The sequence below is a fragment of the Rana temporaria genome, chromosome 9, assembly GCF_905171775.1.
Source record: "Rana temporaria chromosome 9, aRanTem1.1, whole genome shotgun sequence".
NCBI lineage: Eukaryota > Metazoa > Chordata > Amphibia > Anura > Ranidae > Rana > Rana temporaria.
In genome coordinates, this window is record NC_053497.1 from 33,126,116 (window position 1) to 33,144,864 (window position 18,749).

The 18,749-nt window shown below is 39.8% G+C and overlaps 3 protein-coding genes across 4 annotated transcripts in view; 2 read left to right on the top strand and 1 right to left on the bottom strand.

Annotated features, from left to right (window-relative positions):
• The window catches only part of LOC120913276, a 58,591-nt gene extending 52,355 nt beyond the window's left edge, over nucleotides 1-6,236 (bottom strand). Inside the window, exons 1-2 of one of the 2 annotated variants that reach the window (XM_040323114.1) lie at nucleotides 6,059-6,236; nucleotides 3,383-3,504 (exon numbers count right to left, since the gene is read on the bottom strand). In XM_040323114.1, coding sequence (XP_040179048.1) covers nucleotides 3,383-3,504; nucleotides 6,059-6,169 — 233 coding nt within the window. In that variant the 5' untranslated portion in view covers nucleotides 6,170-6,236. The remainder of the gene's footprint in view (nucleotides 1-3,382; nucleotides 3,505-6,058) is intronic. The other variant, XM_040323115.1, reaches the window with a different exon arrangement.
• Nucleotides 3,831-18,749, top strand: part of LOC120913277 (prostate stem cell antigen-like) — a 35,166-nt gene continuing 20,247 nt past the window's right edge. The window contains exon 1 of the mRNA XM_040323117.1: nucleotides 3,831-3,910. The gene's annotated coding sequence lies outside the window, so the exon portion shown is untranslated. The remainder of the gene's footprint in view (nucleotides 3,911-18,749) is intronic.
• LOC120913275 lies at nucleotides 9,898-14,864 on the top strand. Its single transcript, XM_040323113.1, has 2 exons — nucleotides 9,898-9,986; nucleotides 12,217-14,864. Exon 2 carries the CDS (start codon nucleotides 12,446-12,448, stop codon nucleotides 14,582-14,584), a length of 2,139 nt encoding a protein of 712 aa, XP_040179047.1. The 5' UTR covers nucleotides 9,898-9,986; nucleotides 12,217-12,445; the 3' UTR covers nucleotides 14,585-14,864.

Below are 18,749 nucleotides of genomic sequence, written 5' to 3' on the forward strand. Positions count from 1 at the left end.
GGCACTGATCAGTTACACTGATAGGCAGCATTACTAGGTGGCACTGATTGGCATCACAGGTGGGCATTGATAGGTGGCACTGTGGGCATTGATAGGTGGCACTGCAGACATAGATAGGTGGCACTGTGGGCACTGGCAGGTGGCACTGGCAAGCAGTATTTTTGGGCACAGAGGAGGCAGATGTACCTCCTTCCTCTTCAGGACCGATGTCCCTTTGTAAACAAGCCGGTGATCTGCTTTTTTTTCTCCTCACGCTGTCAGCCTTTGTTTACATCATGTGATCAGCTGTCATTGGCTGACAGCTGATCACATGGTAAGGGGCCGGGACCAGTCTCTTACACAGATCTGAGATCCACCAAGTCTCAGTGACTCAGTGATCACAGTGCATGCCGCACAAGCCCTGCAGGGGGTGCGCATTGACGTCCTCCCGAATTTTCAGGCCCACGCTGTAGCCGTCATTTGACTATAGAGCGGGCCTCTATTGGTTAAATACATAAATTTAAATATTAACCAATCCCAGGCTTGCAAAATCTCAGGCCTCTTCTATTTGGAATGTACCTTATACAGAATCTATTGTCAACCAGGCTTTCGTAGAAACCTAGGTTTCCTCCAGTAGTTAGGGGGTTTCTTCAGCGATGGCTGACTAACCTTCTATCTGATGGCGCCTGCATAGTTCCAGGGCCAACACAATTTATCAGAGCCAGTGACTGAAGCTGCCAATGATCTTTTTGCTCACTGACCATCAATGCAGGAGGCATTTTCCCAATGACCCCTGTTTTTTTTTGGGGGGGGGGGGGGCACCTGATACCTGAAAAATATTTAGAAAAACTTTAGAACCCCGTTAAAGTCTATGGGACTCGAACATTTGAAATCTAAAGTGCTAATTTTAAAGGCTAATATGCAAGTTATTGTCCTAAAAAGTGTTTGGGGACCTGGGTATCAATGCAAAAAAAAGTTTTAAAAACGGCTGTTTTTTCGGGAGCAGTGAATTTAATAATGCTAAAAGTGAAACAATAAAAGTGAAATATTCCTTTGAATTTCGTACCTAGGGGGGTGTAAAGTTAGCATGTGAAATAGCGCATGTTTCAAGTACTTAGAACTGTCTCTGCACAAAGTGTCATTTCTGAAAGGAAAAAAAGTCTTTAAAACCGGACTTGCGGCTATAATGAATTGTCGGCTCTGGCAATTCAGAGCGAATTCATTCATAAAAAAAAAAAAAATAGCATGGGGGTCCCCCCAAATTCCATTACCAGACCCTTCAGGTCTGGAATGGATATTAAGGGGAACCCCTCCGTCAATTTAAAAAAAATGACATGGGGTTCTCCCCAAATATCCATTCCAGACCCTTCAGGTCTGGTGTGGATTATAATGGGAACTCCACCCCAAATTTAAAAAAAAAATGGCGTGGAGTTCCCCCAAAAATTCACACCAGACCCCTTATCTGAGCACGTTAACCTGGCCGGCCGCAGAAAAGAGGGGGGGACCCGAAGAGGCTGCCGATGGACGCCGTGCAAGACACCAAAACTGTAAGTACAAAAATATTTTTTCCACAGGAATGCGGGTCCACTTTAGGGGTGCGCGCTATACGCCGGAGCGTGCAATACCCCGATAAATACGGTATGTACATGGGATTTTTTTACTTTTAATACATTTGCAAAGATTTCAAACAAACTTCTTTCACATTGTCATTATGGGGTATTGTTTGTAGAATTTTGAGGAAAATAATGAATTTAATCCATTTTGAAATAAGGCTGTAACATAACAAAATGTGGAAAAAGTGAAGCACTGTGAATACTGTCCGGATGCACTGTATCTACATACACAAGCAAGTGCCATAAAACAAAGTATCTTATGCTTACATGTATAAAGGAAGGGAAACAAACAAGGTTAACCACTTCTCTACTTTGGGTGTTTTTCAGATTTGGTGTTTACAAGACTAAAACATTTTTTTTTGATAGAAAATTACTTAAAACCCACAAACATTATATATTTATTTTTTTCTAACACCCTAGAGAATAAAATGGCGATCATTGCAATACTTTTTGTCACACCATATTTGCGCAGCGGTCCTACAAGCGCACTTTTTTTGGAAAAAAATCACTTTTTTGAATTAAAAAATAAGACAGCAATAAATTTGGCCCAATTTTTTTATATATTGTGAAAGATAATGTTACGCCAAGTAAAATGGTACCCAACATGTCACGCTTACAAATTGCGCCCGCTCGTGGTATGGCGTCAAACTTTTACCCTTAAAAATCTCGATAGGCGACGTTTAAAAAATTCTATAGGTTGCATTTTTTGAGTTACAGAGTAGGTCTAGGGCTATAATTATTGCTCTCGCTCTAACAATCGCGGCGATACCTCACTTGTGTCGTTTGAACACCGTTTTCATATGTGGGCGCTACTCGCGTATGCGTTCGCTTCTGCGCATGAGCTCTTCGGGACGGGGGGGGTTTAAAAAAAAAATTTTTTTCTTATTTATTTTTATTTATTTTATTATTTTTTACACTGGAAAAAAAAAATATTCCTTTTATTCCTATTACAAGGAATGTAAACATCTCTTGTAATAGAAAAAAGCATGACAGGTCCTCTTAAATATTAGATCTGGGGTCAAAAAGACCTCAGATCTCATATTTAGACTAAAATGCAAAAAAAAAAAATTGAAACTGTCATTTTTTCAAATGACAAAAAAAAAAAATGTTTCTTTAAGAGGCTGGGCGGGACTGACGTTTTGACGTCACTTCCGCCCAGCAGAGCTATGGGGATGGGCGAAGGAGATTTTTCCTTCAGTCTCGTCCCCAGCCACCAGCCGAACGGTCCCGATCGCCTCCGCCGCTACCGACGGCTACGGTAAGCGGCAGAGGGCGCGGGAGAGCTGCGGGAGGGGGGGGCCCTCTCCCGCCGCCGATAACGGCGATCTCGCGGCAAATCCGCCGCGGAGACCGCTGTTATCGTTAACAGAACCGCTGACACTAAAGATTGATACCTCGGTTGTGGCAGCAGCTGCTGCCGTTACCGAGATATCAATCTTTAAAATTAGGCCGTATAAAGACGTACGGCGGTTTGGAAGTGGTTAAACAAATATTGAACTTTGGCTACCCAATGGTATTACCAGCAAGTGACCTTTAGAGTACAGCAAAGATAGGTTTTATGTCAACATCTTCATATTGTTGTTCCCCGGAAGAGCTGTCACTATGGGTTCTTTTTTTATTTATTTATTTTTCATTTACCATGCCCATGATTTGGGAAATCTCTGCAAAATGAATTTTTATTGCATTCACTAAGGTTTGTGAAACATTACTTAGCAAAGGAAACATGCTCTAGTCCGTTAGTAAATGGCAATGTATTTTTCTGTGTGCGCAATAGAAGTATGTGGACTTACGGACTGAAGAATCCCCATAAACTAGCTTTGTTCTCGGATACTCTTATGTTTGAGTAGGAACACGTTCGTTTAGGTGGGTCGAACATACCCATGACTGCCTTCAGGTTCCACAGACCATTTAGCTGTTAAGAAATCATGCCGAAATGTTAAAGGAACAAAACCAAACAATTCATTTTAATATTTATAGCATTTCTCACATCAGTTGTGACAAAACATGTAGGGCGGAGCCTATATATACATGCCACCGTCACGCCTGATCTCTTGTGTAGACCACCATTGATTTCCATGCATGCTTTAGAGCGTTTGGATTTTTATATGCAATTTTTGCCTTCTGAAATGTGAGTACTTTAATCTTGTCTACACCATTAAAGAGTGTTTACGGTAAAACAATATCTGGATGTTTCCTTTTTTGCATATTCAAGGCACATCCTTGTCCTGCATCTATCTGAACCACTAAACAGCATCTGTTCCTGAAGGATTCATATTGGCTTAATGCTGAGGAGCTATTCATTGAGTCATGTCATTCTGGTAAGAACCCATCTTACACTGGGTGGTGGAGCACGTTGGTGATTGCTGGATTGCACACTTATACTTCACTATATGGATTTTTGCTTTTTTTCATTAATTCACTTGACTTTATTGGGACTTTATCATCATTTTTTTTTTTATTTCAATTTTTTTTTATTATCTATGGATTCATTTATTAGCGCTGCAGCATTTTTTGTGTATCGTTGTAACTACTTTGTGCATCCAGGAGGATTATACCGCATTTTTTTTTTAGGACAAATTGGGCCTTTATTTGGTGGTAAAATGGTGATGGACTTTTTTCTTATTATCAATTAAAAACTGGCACAAAATAGTAAAAAGGAATGACATTTTAAAAAAATCACAATTTCTGCCAGAATATGGCCCTGGCCAATATTTGATTAATAATTTCATCACTATCCCCTCCCCTTCCCTTATAGAGCAGATGATAACTTGGGGTTGTGATTTGGCTTGCGTTACCATTGGGATCAAATGTATGCTCTTTTTTTTTGCCCCCAACTCCAGGAATTAAATTGCTTGATTTGTCTAGGGGTTACAGAATAAGGAGAAATCCTAATCTATCTCCAACCTCTAGCATGGTCCCTCCAGCTGTGAGACCAATTCAACGTTCCCCTCCTCTGTAAGTAGCTCCTGGCCACAGTCATGTTAAGGCCTCCTCAATGTACAATATGTCCTACAGACAGACACTTTTGGGAGAAGAGGGCAGTGCCAGATCTGGTCGGACCAGGGGCATATTGTAAGTAATACTGCCTGTTACTGTACCCCCTAGACATAACAAGTGTCTAACCCTAGCAGTCTGGGGGGGGGGGATATTTTTTTCTACTTTCTGCAGTTATACTTTAAGTTACCTGTAGTCAAGAGATGACAAATGGCTGATTTATCAGATTACCCACATCCCTGCCCACACTAACGCTTACACCAGCCAGCTGCAGTCTAGGGCAGTGGTTTCAAAAGGGCGACCCGGAGGCCAGATGCTGCCCTTTGTTCCACCCAATGACACCAACAATGGTGCACAATTCCTTCCAATGACTCCAACAATGGGGCACAATTCCTCCCAATGACTTCAATAATGGGGCACAATTCCTCCCTAAGACTCCAACAATGGGGCCCAATAACACCAATGATGGAGCACAATTCCTCCCAAGACACCAACAATGGGGCACAATTACTCCCACTGATGCCAATAATGGAGCTCAACTACTCCCACTGAAAGAAATGGTGGGGCATTATTTTTCCCCCCACTGACATCGGGACCTTTTCTACTCCCAATAGCCACAGTGTGTCCCACATAAAGTCTGAAGGACAGTAAACTGGCCATTTGTTTAGTAAGTTTGGAGACCTCTGGTCTAAAGGAATGTTTGCTTAGGCATGTACATCCTGTCCTTATGAGTGTGTGGTTAACCTTAAAGGGCAGAAAAGCATTCTTCGCAACTTTTTGAGGTGGGAATGAGGGACACCTATTAGCAAAATAATGTAGGCATAGGACACCCCCTACCACGCACCCTTAAAGGAGAATTATACATAAAAAAAGTATTACTTAAACCCACAAGTCCTTTTTTTTACCACTACTATTCCTTTATATTGGCTTTTGAAATATACAAATGCAGCAGTTTCGAAATTGGATGAAAAGTTTAGCACTGGGAAACACTTTTTGAAAGATAAAATGTTAATTTTATATACAGCTATATAGATCAGACCAAAATGAGGGACAGAGGGACTTTGTCCCAAATCAGGGACAGCCCCTTGAAATCAGGGACAGTTGGGAGCTATGACTAAGGAGGCTTCCATAACAGACCCCCTCTTCTGGGGGGTTGCCTGGCTGTCATGCTGTTCACATAGCTTCCGGGACTACTAACCATGAGTATGGTGCTTTGGAGTTCTGACTTTACTGATTCATATTGGGCCCGATCATTGTCTCAGAAAATATTGAAGCCATTAGCCCCCAGGCAACTTATGTTTACAGAAAGAGGTCGGAAATGACACCTTCCGTATTCTTTTAGAGCAGGCTTCCTTGAATAAAATAAAGTTATATCACTTAAAAATATTATTTCTTTTGACTATGTTGAACTTTCATCTATTCTTACTATAATGTCTTTACATAGCTAACATTCTTTTCCAAAAATCACTCACCCTTTTGACATCTGGCCGTATCCCTCTTATCTCTGTGCTGCAGTTTACGGGACTTCCCAAGGTGGCATGGAAGAGGCAGATTGAGAAAATGTAGAGTATGAGGGTCCCCATGGTATAGTATGCCAGCAACAAAAGTGACCAGATTCCCAGGGTCAGTGTATGAACACACTGCACAAGGACTTTTAAACACTGTCCCACCCACAGTTTTTTTCAGAAGTCACGGGTCAGAGGTCCATAGAGGACAAGATAACAGAGGGAACGTCAAGCAAACTAAATATTGATACATGCCTTGCAAGCTGGGCTGTTTAATGTTTAATGCTGTACAATAGACAAAAAAAGGCAGAATTTACTAGCTATAACGTGAAATATCTGATGACAAAAGAGTAAGTACATAACATGTGTAGCGCCTGGGTACTTTACAGTACCGGTGCTAGTTAAATTTAGAGGGAGATCAGAGTGTAGTTAAACTCTGATCCAAATTGTTATGTGCAAAACAGGGTCTCTGTCTCAGCTTGGCTGTGCTGTAGGCTTATTCTGTTGCACTGGGGTGTTCTTCCAACCCCGGTGCTGCAGGTGGCAGCAGTGGAGTCAAGGTTTGGGTGCTCTTTCCCAGCAGCCAATCAGGAGGGTTTGGCCTCGCTGTGCATGCTGGGGAGGGGTATTTATGAGGCAGACGCCATTGGTTCTGGGTCTTCTTCTTCGAGTGTGGCACCCACCTTTAGGGTGACCACATCACGGCGCCCCAGCGGTATGGCCTACCTGGCCGGGGCGTGCGTGCCACGCAGTGTTCCTGGTTCTGGGACCATGTTGGCCCGGAGCATCTGAACAGCGACGGGGACCCAGTGAGCGACTGGGTTCCCACCTTTGAGGATCCCAAGCTGTATTGCTGTTCGGTGGGGAGTCCATCTGAGGAGCGCCATTGAGAGGCTGGTGGTCCAAAAGGGCCTTGACAAACCACCGGGGATCAAGGTAGCCGGACACTGAAGGATTGATCACCTGTCAGTCAGTACCTGGGCGACAAGTTGAAGGAGATCCAGGCATAATTCATCTAAGAAGGATTATCTCCGTAACTACAAGTCAGAGAGGGCCTGTGGCAGAGGTGTCTCTCTGAAGTTCACCAAGGAGGGTCTGTGGCAGGGACTTTATCCTACAAATGTTCGAGTGATACTCCGGCTGCCAGGTCAGTGAGAGAGGCCTGTCTGGGTACACTAAACCCACTCACATAGTGGGTTGGGAGCAGGACTGTTTCCCTACCATTACGCCTGAATCTGCTATTCTCCTTTCTTCTTCAACTTTACTTTCCTCACCACAAGTTTATTGTTTTTACCCGACTGGGTAATAAAGAGCACAGCAAAGAGCACCTGTTGCGGACATTCCTTTACTTCTGCCAAATGCAATACGCATTATCCACCACTAGGAATTCGGGGGAGCCATGAGGTAAATGAGCCACCCAAAAAAAACAGCAGCTCCACAGGGGGGAAGTTCTTCACATGTATTGTGTGTTGCAACAGTCCTCAGGATAAAATGCACCTTTTTCTTAAGGCTGGACTCCTGAATAAGCAAATATTATCTAAATATAAGAGACATGTGTATGTCTTCCAGATCTGTGCAGTAATCAAGCATGAAATGTTGCCTCTGTGCAGGAGCTTCCTGTACTAAAGACCGGTCACTGCTCCATTTTCTCCTTGTGACTGGTCTGTCAGTCAGCAGCTCTCTGCATTGCTCCCTCCCCCCCGCGCGCGCTCACTGGTCATTTAGGTCTCCCTTGTACCTCATCTGAGTTTCTCTAGGTTTGGGAAGTCTAGATTAATACACCACCTGTCGTATCTGAAGATATCTCAGGCTCATGGCAGCATTGATGAACAGCTGAGAAGGTGGTGTATGCATGCTTTCATGAAACAGTGTCTTTAGTCGGGAAGGCAGCTACAGGCCTGGAGGCATTAATGGCGAAGGTAGACATCAAGTCTGTTTTTGATTGTTGCCAGTCCATCTGGACTGACAGTTTTATGGGGGTGCTGTTTTGAGGGTCAGTCCTATATTGATAGATGCCAGTCCATGGGTTTTTCTATCTCCTATGCTTAATTGAACATGTTCAGCGGGGCCGTGGCCTGACAAGGCATGTGAGCTGACCTGCTGCACAGAGCTCCCGCTGGTGATCCTGACTTTTATCCTCTCCTCGCACTTGATTCTGCCCGATTTCCACCACTAGTGCTGCCCGCTGCCTCCCTGAGCCATTCGGAACCGCTGGACACCCAAACCAAGCTGATGCTGACCCAGGGGAACCGTGGGGAAGCCGCGGCCGCGGTTTTCCAAGCTGGCCAAGATGGCACCTGGCAGCCACAGCCTTCTAATGCACAACAAGGCATGGAGAAGAAATCCGAGCAGAGGGGTAAACTAAACAAGCCTGGAGCCCAAAGAGCAGCCCAGGGACATGCTGTACGACAATCAGAAGCTGTCTGGGCATGCAGATTCCCCCCTGAATGCCTCACAACAGCATCCACACTCCCTGGAGCCTGATAGCAGGGAAGATGCAAGCATACTTGATGACACAGTGCCACTAGACACCCAGAACAATCCCATTTCTGATTTATTTGATCTCCCTTCAGAGAACCGTGCTCAACCTTGGCTTAGTGAGATCCTGCATGCAGTTCACAAGCGCACTGCCTCTGTGGAGGACCTGAAAGAGAAGTTTGGAGGACTGAGGGAAACAGTGTCTCTCATGCGTCAGGACCTCCAGAAGATCAGGGAGAGAACCACGGCAGTGGAGGGCAGGGTGAGTGATGTGGAAGACCAGTTGCCCTTCCGGAAGGATTTTATAAAGAATATATATATTCTTGTTAATATGAATGAATGTGAGACTGTTTGAGCTATTAATTTTCTTGTGTAATTCGCTGAATTCGAGATTTGAAACTCCAAAAACGTATAAGTTTGAATATGAAATATATATATATGTTCATTTGAAATGTTTAATGTTTTAAGTAAAGAATTGTATTTGATTGGAATGTGTTCTCCTATTGAGGTAATTCATATGGCTGTTTCTCAGTGATTGATTAGCTAGGCCACATTCTGTTTAGAATGTGATTTTAGCTGTGTCTGCAGACCTTTCACCTTTTCTTACCTAAACAAGCCATTTCCTCTTGAGATCTACAGAATATTTAGACTAGGTTCTCAGGAGACATTTCCTATGTAAAGGTTGAGATAGATGTAAAACAGATGTTGTATCAGGTTTTCATTATAAATCACGCCCTTTGGGAGGGTATATTTCTGAGCGCGAAATTCAGACAAAGAAATGTCTTTGATATATAAACTGAAGGTTTGCCAGCTGGGGCAGAACTCGTTCTTCAGCCATCTTCAAGGACTCCCTCAGTCAACATCAAGAGGAGACATTCAGACACATTTATTTTGCAAACATACAGAAGCAAGACTTGGAACACACATCTCATTCATTTGAAATTCTTATTTTTTGAACTCTTATTTGAAGCTATTTGATACATTTAAACTGTTTTTGTACTTATGTTAAGTGTGTACATTAAACACACGTTTTTTATTCACGAATCTGTCTCACGATCGATTTAATAGCAGTAAGTGTGCTATTTAAATATAAGCCAAGCTATCAACTTTATTTCATTGGCTAAGCCAGCCATTCGATGAACGATTTTCAAATTTTATACCACTTTCTCAAAGTGCTATCGGAGGGCAGAGAAGTAGAGTATTGAGTAATTTTTGAAACGTTTGACGAGAACCTAGAAGTCAACAATCAGCCAGTCGCTCATTTTGTCGCAGTTTTTTTACAACTGTCCCTTATATCGAAAGGGGGAACATGTTAGTACTGAGAGAAACTACGGAAAGAGTTTGACGAGAGCCTAGAAGTATTGATGTATCGTGAATGACCTGGAAGATTCGTAGAACACGGAAGACTTCTTATTCGGTGAGTAAAATCATGGAATGTTTTAAATGTTCAGCTGATGAATGTCAAGGTTTATCGAAACAGATTTGTTATTCTGTTTTATGGAAGTCGTTATATTTGCAATGTTTAGAATCTAATCTGGCTATTGATGCAGAGAGATTCTCGTTAGCTAAAATTAAAAGGAAATTAAGTAATGTAATGAAACTAGTTACAGATTTTAATTCAATGATTTCTGAGGTAACAGAAATACATTCAGAGGACACTTCGGGTAATGCAGGCAATATGCAAACACATGAGAATGTATCTACTGCAGCTAGTTGTTTAAATTGTGGAACTGTATGTAATTATGTTGAGCAGAGTGAAATAGGAACGCAGTCAGATATGGTATTAACAGAATTTGCTCAGTCCTCAGATAAAATGGAGGAGATACCACATGCAGGGAAACAGGATAATATTATTGCAGCAGACATTACTAAAAACACAGTGAATGTTTTTGAAAGCATTTCAGGCAATAGTGACAAGCAATGTGTTACGTTTGTTCATTCTAAGAAGCAATGTGTTTATCCATCGTCATATGCACAGAGAAAGCAAGTTTTCAAATGTTCTTTATGTCGCAGGAAAGGTCATATGACAAAATTTTGTTGGTCAGTGAGTGACAGGAAGTCACGTAATTTCAAAACGTCTCCAAGGCGTTATGAAGTTTACTCTGTAAGATGGAGTAATCATAGGAGGTATAATTTTCAAGTTAGACAAGAAGAACAATATTATTTAAAGTACAATAAGCCATTTGTTACTTCTAATGTTACGCTGGGAGGAAAAAATAGGCATGTTCCTTAGTGAGCGGCATGGAATTTATGATTTTTGGTTATGACTTTTTGGCTATGATTTTTGGTATTGCATAAGGATTATTGAATAAGGTTTTGATGTAAGTTCGACAGATTTCATGTTGGGAATCAGAAAGTTGAATATTTTATTTTTCTGGCAGAATTGCAGACAATTCTGAAAGAAGAGATTTTAAGTGGAATATATGTAACGTCTAGCTCATGAAAAGTGAAGTGAAATTTTAAGGAATATTAATTGGTTTAGGAAAAGAGACAGAATTTATTGTTTCTTTACTTGTATAGTGTAGTGGATGTGCATTGTGCAGTAAATGTAACAGATCATATTGAAGTCTTTTTAAGATATGAAGGGAATTGATTTTAATGATAAAAGAAATCGAATGAATAAGGAAGAAATTTGTATATGTGTATGTATGTAGTGTTATTTGTTTCAAACATTGAGTACAAGATATATTATTCATATCTCAGCTCTTTACAGTCCATCCTTAGTAATTTTGGAGTAAGTGACATACATCCTTGTGATTTAAATTTCGCGGGGTTTTGCTTCCAAAGCTCTCCTTTGTAAGAAAAGGTGGGGGCCAAAGGGAGACATGCAGACGTGCTGACAGCCTGATAGGAATCACACACACACACTTTTGAAAAATCACACACACAAGGAAGTTGATCCAGTTTGATACACATACGCACAATATATATATATTTATACTATTTTTATTAGTATTTTGAGGTTTCTATTTAAGAGACTTTAGCAAAGGAAGTAGGTTTTACATGGTGAAGTGGTGATTCAACCTGAATTGGTATAATTGTTGCAAGGAAAACAAACACACAGATACCCTAATTTGCTGAAGAACAGGAAAAGGAATTTTTGTTCCTCTACAGGTTGATTTGACATCTTCTATGGTTCATGAGAACGTTGATGTTGCGTCATGACTTTCAATGGGTTTTTGTGTCTTGTTATACCTCAACACCTTTAGGGAATTCACTAAATTCATTCATGAGAGTTTAGGTCACTTTGGTAAAAGAAAAACTGTTTGATTTTCTTATAGTAAAGTTTTAGTGGGACAAAATGGAATACATAACAGACAGTGTAATTTAATCTTGTTTTTTTTTGAGTAGTGTCAGAAGTATAGCATCTTCTGAAACACTGTGAATTTTATGACAGGAAGGAAAATGTCATTTGGTTTTTCAATGAATTTTTTTTTGTCTACGATGCACAGAGGGGCAATAGAGAAAACATAATGATTAATGGTGGAAGTTCAAAGACCTCTCAATTCAGTGGAATATGCACGTAGACAACAAAAATATGGATATACATTGATTAGTGAAAATGGTATATTATGAGATGATAATGTTATTTTATGAGATAAAAATTTATATTTTGAGATAAATGATACTGCTTTTCTTTTTTCTAGGAATGATTTTTACAAAAATTGATCAAAGAAGGAAAGATGACTACAAAAGAGATGAAAAATCTTAAAGAAAGAAAGTTGATCATCATCGTCATCGTCACAGGATTCATTTTTTTCTCTATTGACATTTTTATCAGTGGTAAAATATATCACAAACTGTTCCAGCCATGCAGAGGTTAACAGGATTGACAATTTTCTCAAAGACATTACAGTATTAAGAAGCAAAAGAAATATGGACAATGATATTAATGTAGATAACAAATTGGATAGGTTTAGATATACCAATGTCAATACAGCTGATGATTTGATTGGGTATATAGCTGTAGGACAGGGGTATGAGCATTGTATGGAATTATATTTCATTCATAGTAATGAGGTGGAAATAGAAGTTAAAATAGAGTCGAAAACCAATTTTGTTAAAATGCAAGGATTTTATAGGTCTAATAACATAACCAAGACTTTTGAATGTAATATACTGATTAGAGCTTTTTGGTCATTATTTATAAAAGGTAATGATTCAACAATCTGGTCAGGAGATGTTAATAATGATATGTCAAGGTCTGGAAAAATATTTTATCCAGTAGACCAGTATTATTACCTTTTTCAATGTTTTGTAAAAATATTAGACCCAGAACATCTAAATATAATTGGAGATGAAAAAGGAGACATTGTAAGAAAATGGGATTTTAGAGTAATAAGAAAATCTACTCAGTTACGAGTCAAAATTAGCATTACTGTGGTAGATATTATTGTTCCAGAGATAAAAGTGTCACCACAGTCTTTAAAAGTCATTGAAGATGAAGATGGATTGAATTTGATGTGTAGTACTCAGATATATTTACCTCAAAATTCATTGTTAACTTGGAAAAGGAATGGTGAGTTTTTGGGTAGTTTTTTCCACAGTACAACTAATATAATTCACAAAGGAATCTTTGGTAATGTGAATTGGATCAATGATAAATTTATTTATCATCAATCAGGTGTATCTTTAAATGATACTGGTATATATGAGTGCTGCATATTAATAGAAGGCTATCCCTTGAAATGTGCTAATGCAAGTATAATTGTCATGTCCCCAGGGAAAACTCCATGTGTTGGTAAAAACAGTGTTTTTGCTAATCCCTTCCAGATTAACCATTTACAATCCAGAGCTCTATTGAGAGAAGGAACATTCGTCATTATATTGTGGAACTTTAATATTTCAGAATGGAAAATTTCTACAAGGTTTCCACAATGTCAAAGACATTTGGTTAATATGGAATTGGGTATTGAAAGATGGTTTGGAATCAATAGTCATAACAGAAATAGACGTGGTATTGTCGAAGGAGCCCTAGGGGGCATAGGTGTAATTGGCAGCATTGCAAATAGTATGGATATTAACACGTTAAAATCTGATCTTGAGTCAGCAGGTTTAGTGGGAAGTAAAGGTTTTAAGATCCAAAGAAACTTAAATCAGATATTAGAAGATATGGTTATTAAAACAGCCAATGTAATGGGTCCATCCATACTACATCTTCAGAATATTACTCTCAATTTAATGACTAGTGAAGAACATTCACATATTGCCAGACTATGTTTAGAAATTCAAACAGAATATTCCACTAATTTTAAAATAATTGCACAAGCTTTTCAGAGTGGAGTTACCCCTCTTGGTATATTGCAGAATTTACCCAGAGAATATGCATATGCAAGAAATCATACTGATTTATGGGTAAATAAATGGTTAGGATGTAGTCAGGATGTATGTTACAGTTCTTCTATGATTCCTATAGCAGGGAGAGAACAAATTTTGGTTCCAATTACTGTTTTGGGATTACCAATTAGTGATACTCAATTATTATTTTATAAATTGCAGTATACAGATTTTGCGCTTAACAAGGATAATTTGGAATTAGAACAATTAGATTTGTCATCATGTTTACAATTTCAGTCTAAAGTTATTTGTTTACCTAATCAAGATAAAAGGATATTTCATTCTTGTTATCATAATCATACATTATGTTCTGCAAGAATAGAAACATTTGAAGCTTCTTCTGAATTAACTACTCTTGTAGATAAAAGGAAGGTTTGTTTTCATCAATTTAAAAATAGTATATCTATTTGGGGAAAAACTTCAATTACTTCCGCAGCAGGAAATATTTTATCACATCCTATAGTTATTATTTTTATTATTATTATGTTATGCATTATATATCAATTATTTTTAATGTTTAGAATGAAAAAACTGTATAAGCAAATCAGAAATGAAATCAAGAAAGGTGACGATATGTTGCAAAATAAGCTTAAAAGGAGATTAGGTTTTGGAGTTGCAAATTCGATGACAGGTGACAATGCATTTGGAGTTATTAGATCAAAGTCAGAGTGTTTGTGACATAAATGGGTGTATAAATGATTAGGAAATATGGTCATTATTCATATTTCAGAGGGGAATGTTATATTCTAAAATCCCTTCCGGAAGGATTTTATAAAGAATATATATATTCTTGTTAATATGAATGAATGTGAGACTGTTTGAGCTATTAATTTTCTTGTGTAATTCGCTGAATTCGAGATTTGAAACTCCAAAAACGTATAAGTTTGAATATGAAATATATATATATGTTCATTTGAAATGTTTAATGTTTTAAGTAAAGAATTGTATTTGATTGGAATGTGTTCTCCTATTGAGGTAATTCATATGGCTGTTTCTCAGTGATTGATTAGCTAGGCCACATTCTGTTTAGAATGTGATTTTAGCTGTGTCTGCAGACCTTTCACCTTTTCTTACCTAAACAAGCCATTTCCTCTTGAGATCTACAGAATATTTAGACTAGGTTCTCAGGAGACATTTCCTATGTAAAGGTTGAGATAGATGTAAAACAGATGTTGTATCAGGTTTTCATTATAAATCACGCCCTTTGGGAGGGTATATTTCTGAGCGCGAAATTCAGACAAAGAAATGTCTTTGATATATAAACTGAAGGTTTGCCAGCTGGGGCAGAACTCGTTCTTCAGCCATCTTCAAGGACTCCCTCAGTCAACATCAAGAGGAGACATTCAGACACATTTATTTTGCAAACATACAGAAGCAAGACTTGGAACACACATCTCATTCATTTGAAATTCTTATTTTTTGAACTCTTATTTGAAGCTATTTGATACATTTAAACTGTTTTTGTACTTATGTTAAGTGTGTACATTAAACACACGTTTTTTATTCACGAATCTGTCTCACGATCGATTTAATAGCAGTAAGTGTGCTATTTAAATATAAGCCAAGCTATCAACTTTATTTCAGTTGCCCCCCCTGCACAGGGGTGTTAGAGTCACGTTCCAAGCACTTAACAAAACAGACAACATCGAGAATCACCTGAGACGCAACAATGTGTGCATAGTGGGACTCCCAGAAAAGGTGGAGGGCTGGGACTCCACAGCATTTGTTGAAGGATGGCTGTAGGATGTATTTGGCAAAGAAGCCTTTCCTCCTATCTACACGGTGGAGAGGGCACACAAGGTAGCCCTGAGGCCCATCCCACCTGGCAACCCCCCCCCCCATTGATCCTAGCCAGACTTCTGAATTATAAGGATAGAGAGGTGGAGCTGCGCCTGGCCAGAGAGAAGGGAAACGTCCAATATAATGGCACCAAAATCTCACTTTTCCTGTGGAAGTGCAACGCAGATGATCTAAATTTGCTGAAGTAAAGAAAAGGCTACAAACGCTGCAATTATCATATGCTATGTTGTTCCCGGTCAAGCTGAGGGTGACAGCCAGAGGTCCGAACCAGTTCTTTGAAAATGCACAAGATGCGGCTACTTGGCTGGATCAAAAGGAGCAGGTCGAGAAGATGGAGCAGGATGAACCCTACTTGGAAATAAGAGTACCGGGGGAATGATGGGAGCTAAGTTCCTTATACAGTTTGCCATTTTAAAGAGGAACTGTCTATGTAATTTATACACAGCAAGTGACTACCCCTCTTTCCACTTTTTGTTGGTTCCGCTGCTAACACTGGCACAAACCATAATTCCTAGGTGACAAGGGTTAGACTTATAAATTGAAAGCCAAGCACAGCCAACGTGACTGTTTGCTGAGAGACAGTGTTCGTCACGTAGCAGGTTTATATTGATAGAATAGTAGGTAGAAGGCTCTTCTTTTGGATATGTCTTCACTGCCTTCTCTTGATAATTTCTTGTCGGAGGTTCTTCTATGTGTAGTGTACAGTCGATTGTCTAAATTACTCACTGTTGAACGGTCTGGAGCAGGAGTCACATAAAGGAGAGCTCTACGGTTGATGGATATGGATAAATGCATACTTCCAAGTGTCTTGTGGGTAGCATCTCAAATATATCACCACAATAAAAGTTGGATAAGACCTTGGATGAAAAAGACAAAGTTATTATAATGGACATGGGTTGAGAGATATGGGAGATAAATGAGGATCACTGATTTATAATTAAGGCAGGTATTGTTTTTATGTCATATTGGGCAGTTTCTATTGCAGATCAGTCCATTTGCAACCTCTATGAGGTTAGTCCATAGTTCCTTATAAGTGACAGTTTTTAAGTTATGTAACTAAGCTTTGCAAGTAACGTATTTTCATTGGTCTCCGCTTCTAGAGACAAGGTATACGGGTTATTATGAACCACATAGATCCTGTAATCGATGTGGATCGTCATGTTGAGGTAGAGGCCTCAGGAAGATTACTATTGTCATAGGTTCTTGGAGACAAGAAGAAGATAGACAGTGTTACCTTTGCTGATGTGTTATGAGGAGAGGGAGCCGTCCAGTGGTTGAAAAAAGGAACTTGTATAACACAACACTCGAAACAGGATTGTTGGTTATGTCTCGGTTAAGTGCTCCATCTAGTGAAGAAGAGATGTAAGTCTTCTGTATGACAAACGTAAGATTACATGGAGATTTTCAACATGTGTTTAGTATAACAGTTTGAACTTGGCGTTTATAAACAGGCGTTTTGATAATGCAATAGGCACTGAAAAGAGGAGAGAACCTCGAAATTACCTAGCTTCCTTCAGTCTAGGGCTTTTGTAGGAGGAGGCTGGAGTTAAAATTGCTTTTGTTTCCCCAGCTGGGAGGGTTTTTTTCCCGGAGAATGGCCCGGTATAAAGAGCGGGTTGTTAATGGTGGGGGGTAAACGAAATTCCATCGTACCAGTCAGGGAGATCCACAGGTGCAATCTGTATGCTTTCACAACATTTTTGGAGGTCATCTGGGGTTCTGAGTACTGTATGTGTTGTTTTCACATGAAATTAGCCTTTAGAGCAAAGGGGAACTTTCATCTGTGTAACAGGCGCTCTCTCACGCCGTATTGCGTTCCACTCTGGAACGCATACGACGACCGCGCAATGACGTCATCGCCCGGCGCTGCATGCATTCCAGCCTGGAACACGGAAGTGCGCCGTGGATCACCGCTGATTGTTCCATGCACCTGTCAGCTGCCTATAAAGGCTTTCAGCCCCATTCAAACAGGGTTCTATTATTGTCAGCCGTACTCGGCCACGCTACAATTACTGGTACCATCTATCCCCACAATTGGACATCATGCTACGCTGGAACCCTAGGACCATCTAACTCATGCCATTGCTGGGGACACCTTAAAGATATTATCCTCCAGGGAACCCTGCACTGCAGAAACCTTGCTGCTAAAGATACTACAACATTCAAGCTCTGCAAACGGATAAGTAGCACTTACTACTACTCTAGAATTACCTGCTTCATATATTGTTTCCAGCAAGAACTGTATTTAAACTGGCTTACTTAATATTAACCAACTGCTTGAGATTACTTATTGTGTCTTTGGTTGTTCGCTGTGGAATATCTTAAAGGGACATACACTCTTAATTTAGCTAAGCTATATTTGCCTCTCTTACACAACTTATTTGCCTACATTATCCTTATTTACTACGTGCTTGACATACGCTGTTATATGTCCATGGGCTCACGCCCTAAGTTATTGAACATGTTCGCTTTAACTTTTCTATTCTAAGGGTTGAAGGTATTTTATACCTGGATCCTTAGTGGCTTAATGCATTCCTTTATGTTAAAGTGATATGATGTAGAGAACCCCCAAACTCCTGTTCTCTGATTGGAGTGATGCCTGGGGTCCCGTACTGATAATCACTTGCATCAAGAAGTGCATTGGAATCTTTAAACGCACTTGTGCTTACTTACATTTATTGTAATCTTTCAATGCTAGGGATTGGACGCATTTTGTAATACCTCCATCCTTAGTAGCTCAACACATTCCTATATGTGAGAGAGATGATGTAGTGAACCCCCAAACTCCTGTTTTGATTGGAGTGACGCCTGGGGTCTAGTACTGAAATTTCACATAACATACAGAAGTGCATTGAAATCTTCCCTTGACGGCAGTTGTGGTTCACTCCCGTTCACCATAGATTGTGACAATCTACAACTAATTCCCTTTTCGTTCAGTATTTCAAGAAGTGGCCTCAAAGCTCTTCTGTTTTTCAGTGAGATGGGAGACAGATCTTGGAAGAGCTGAATTGCAGCCCCATCAAATGTGATCTGCTCATTCGCT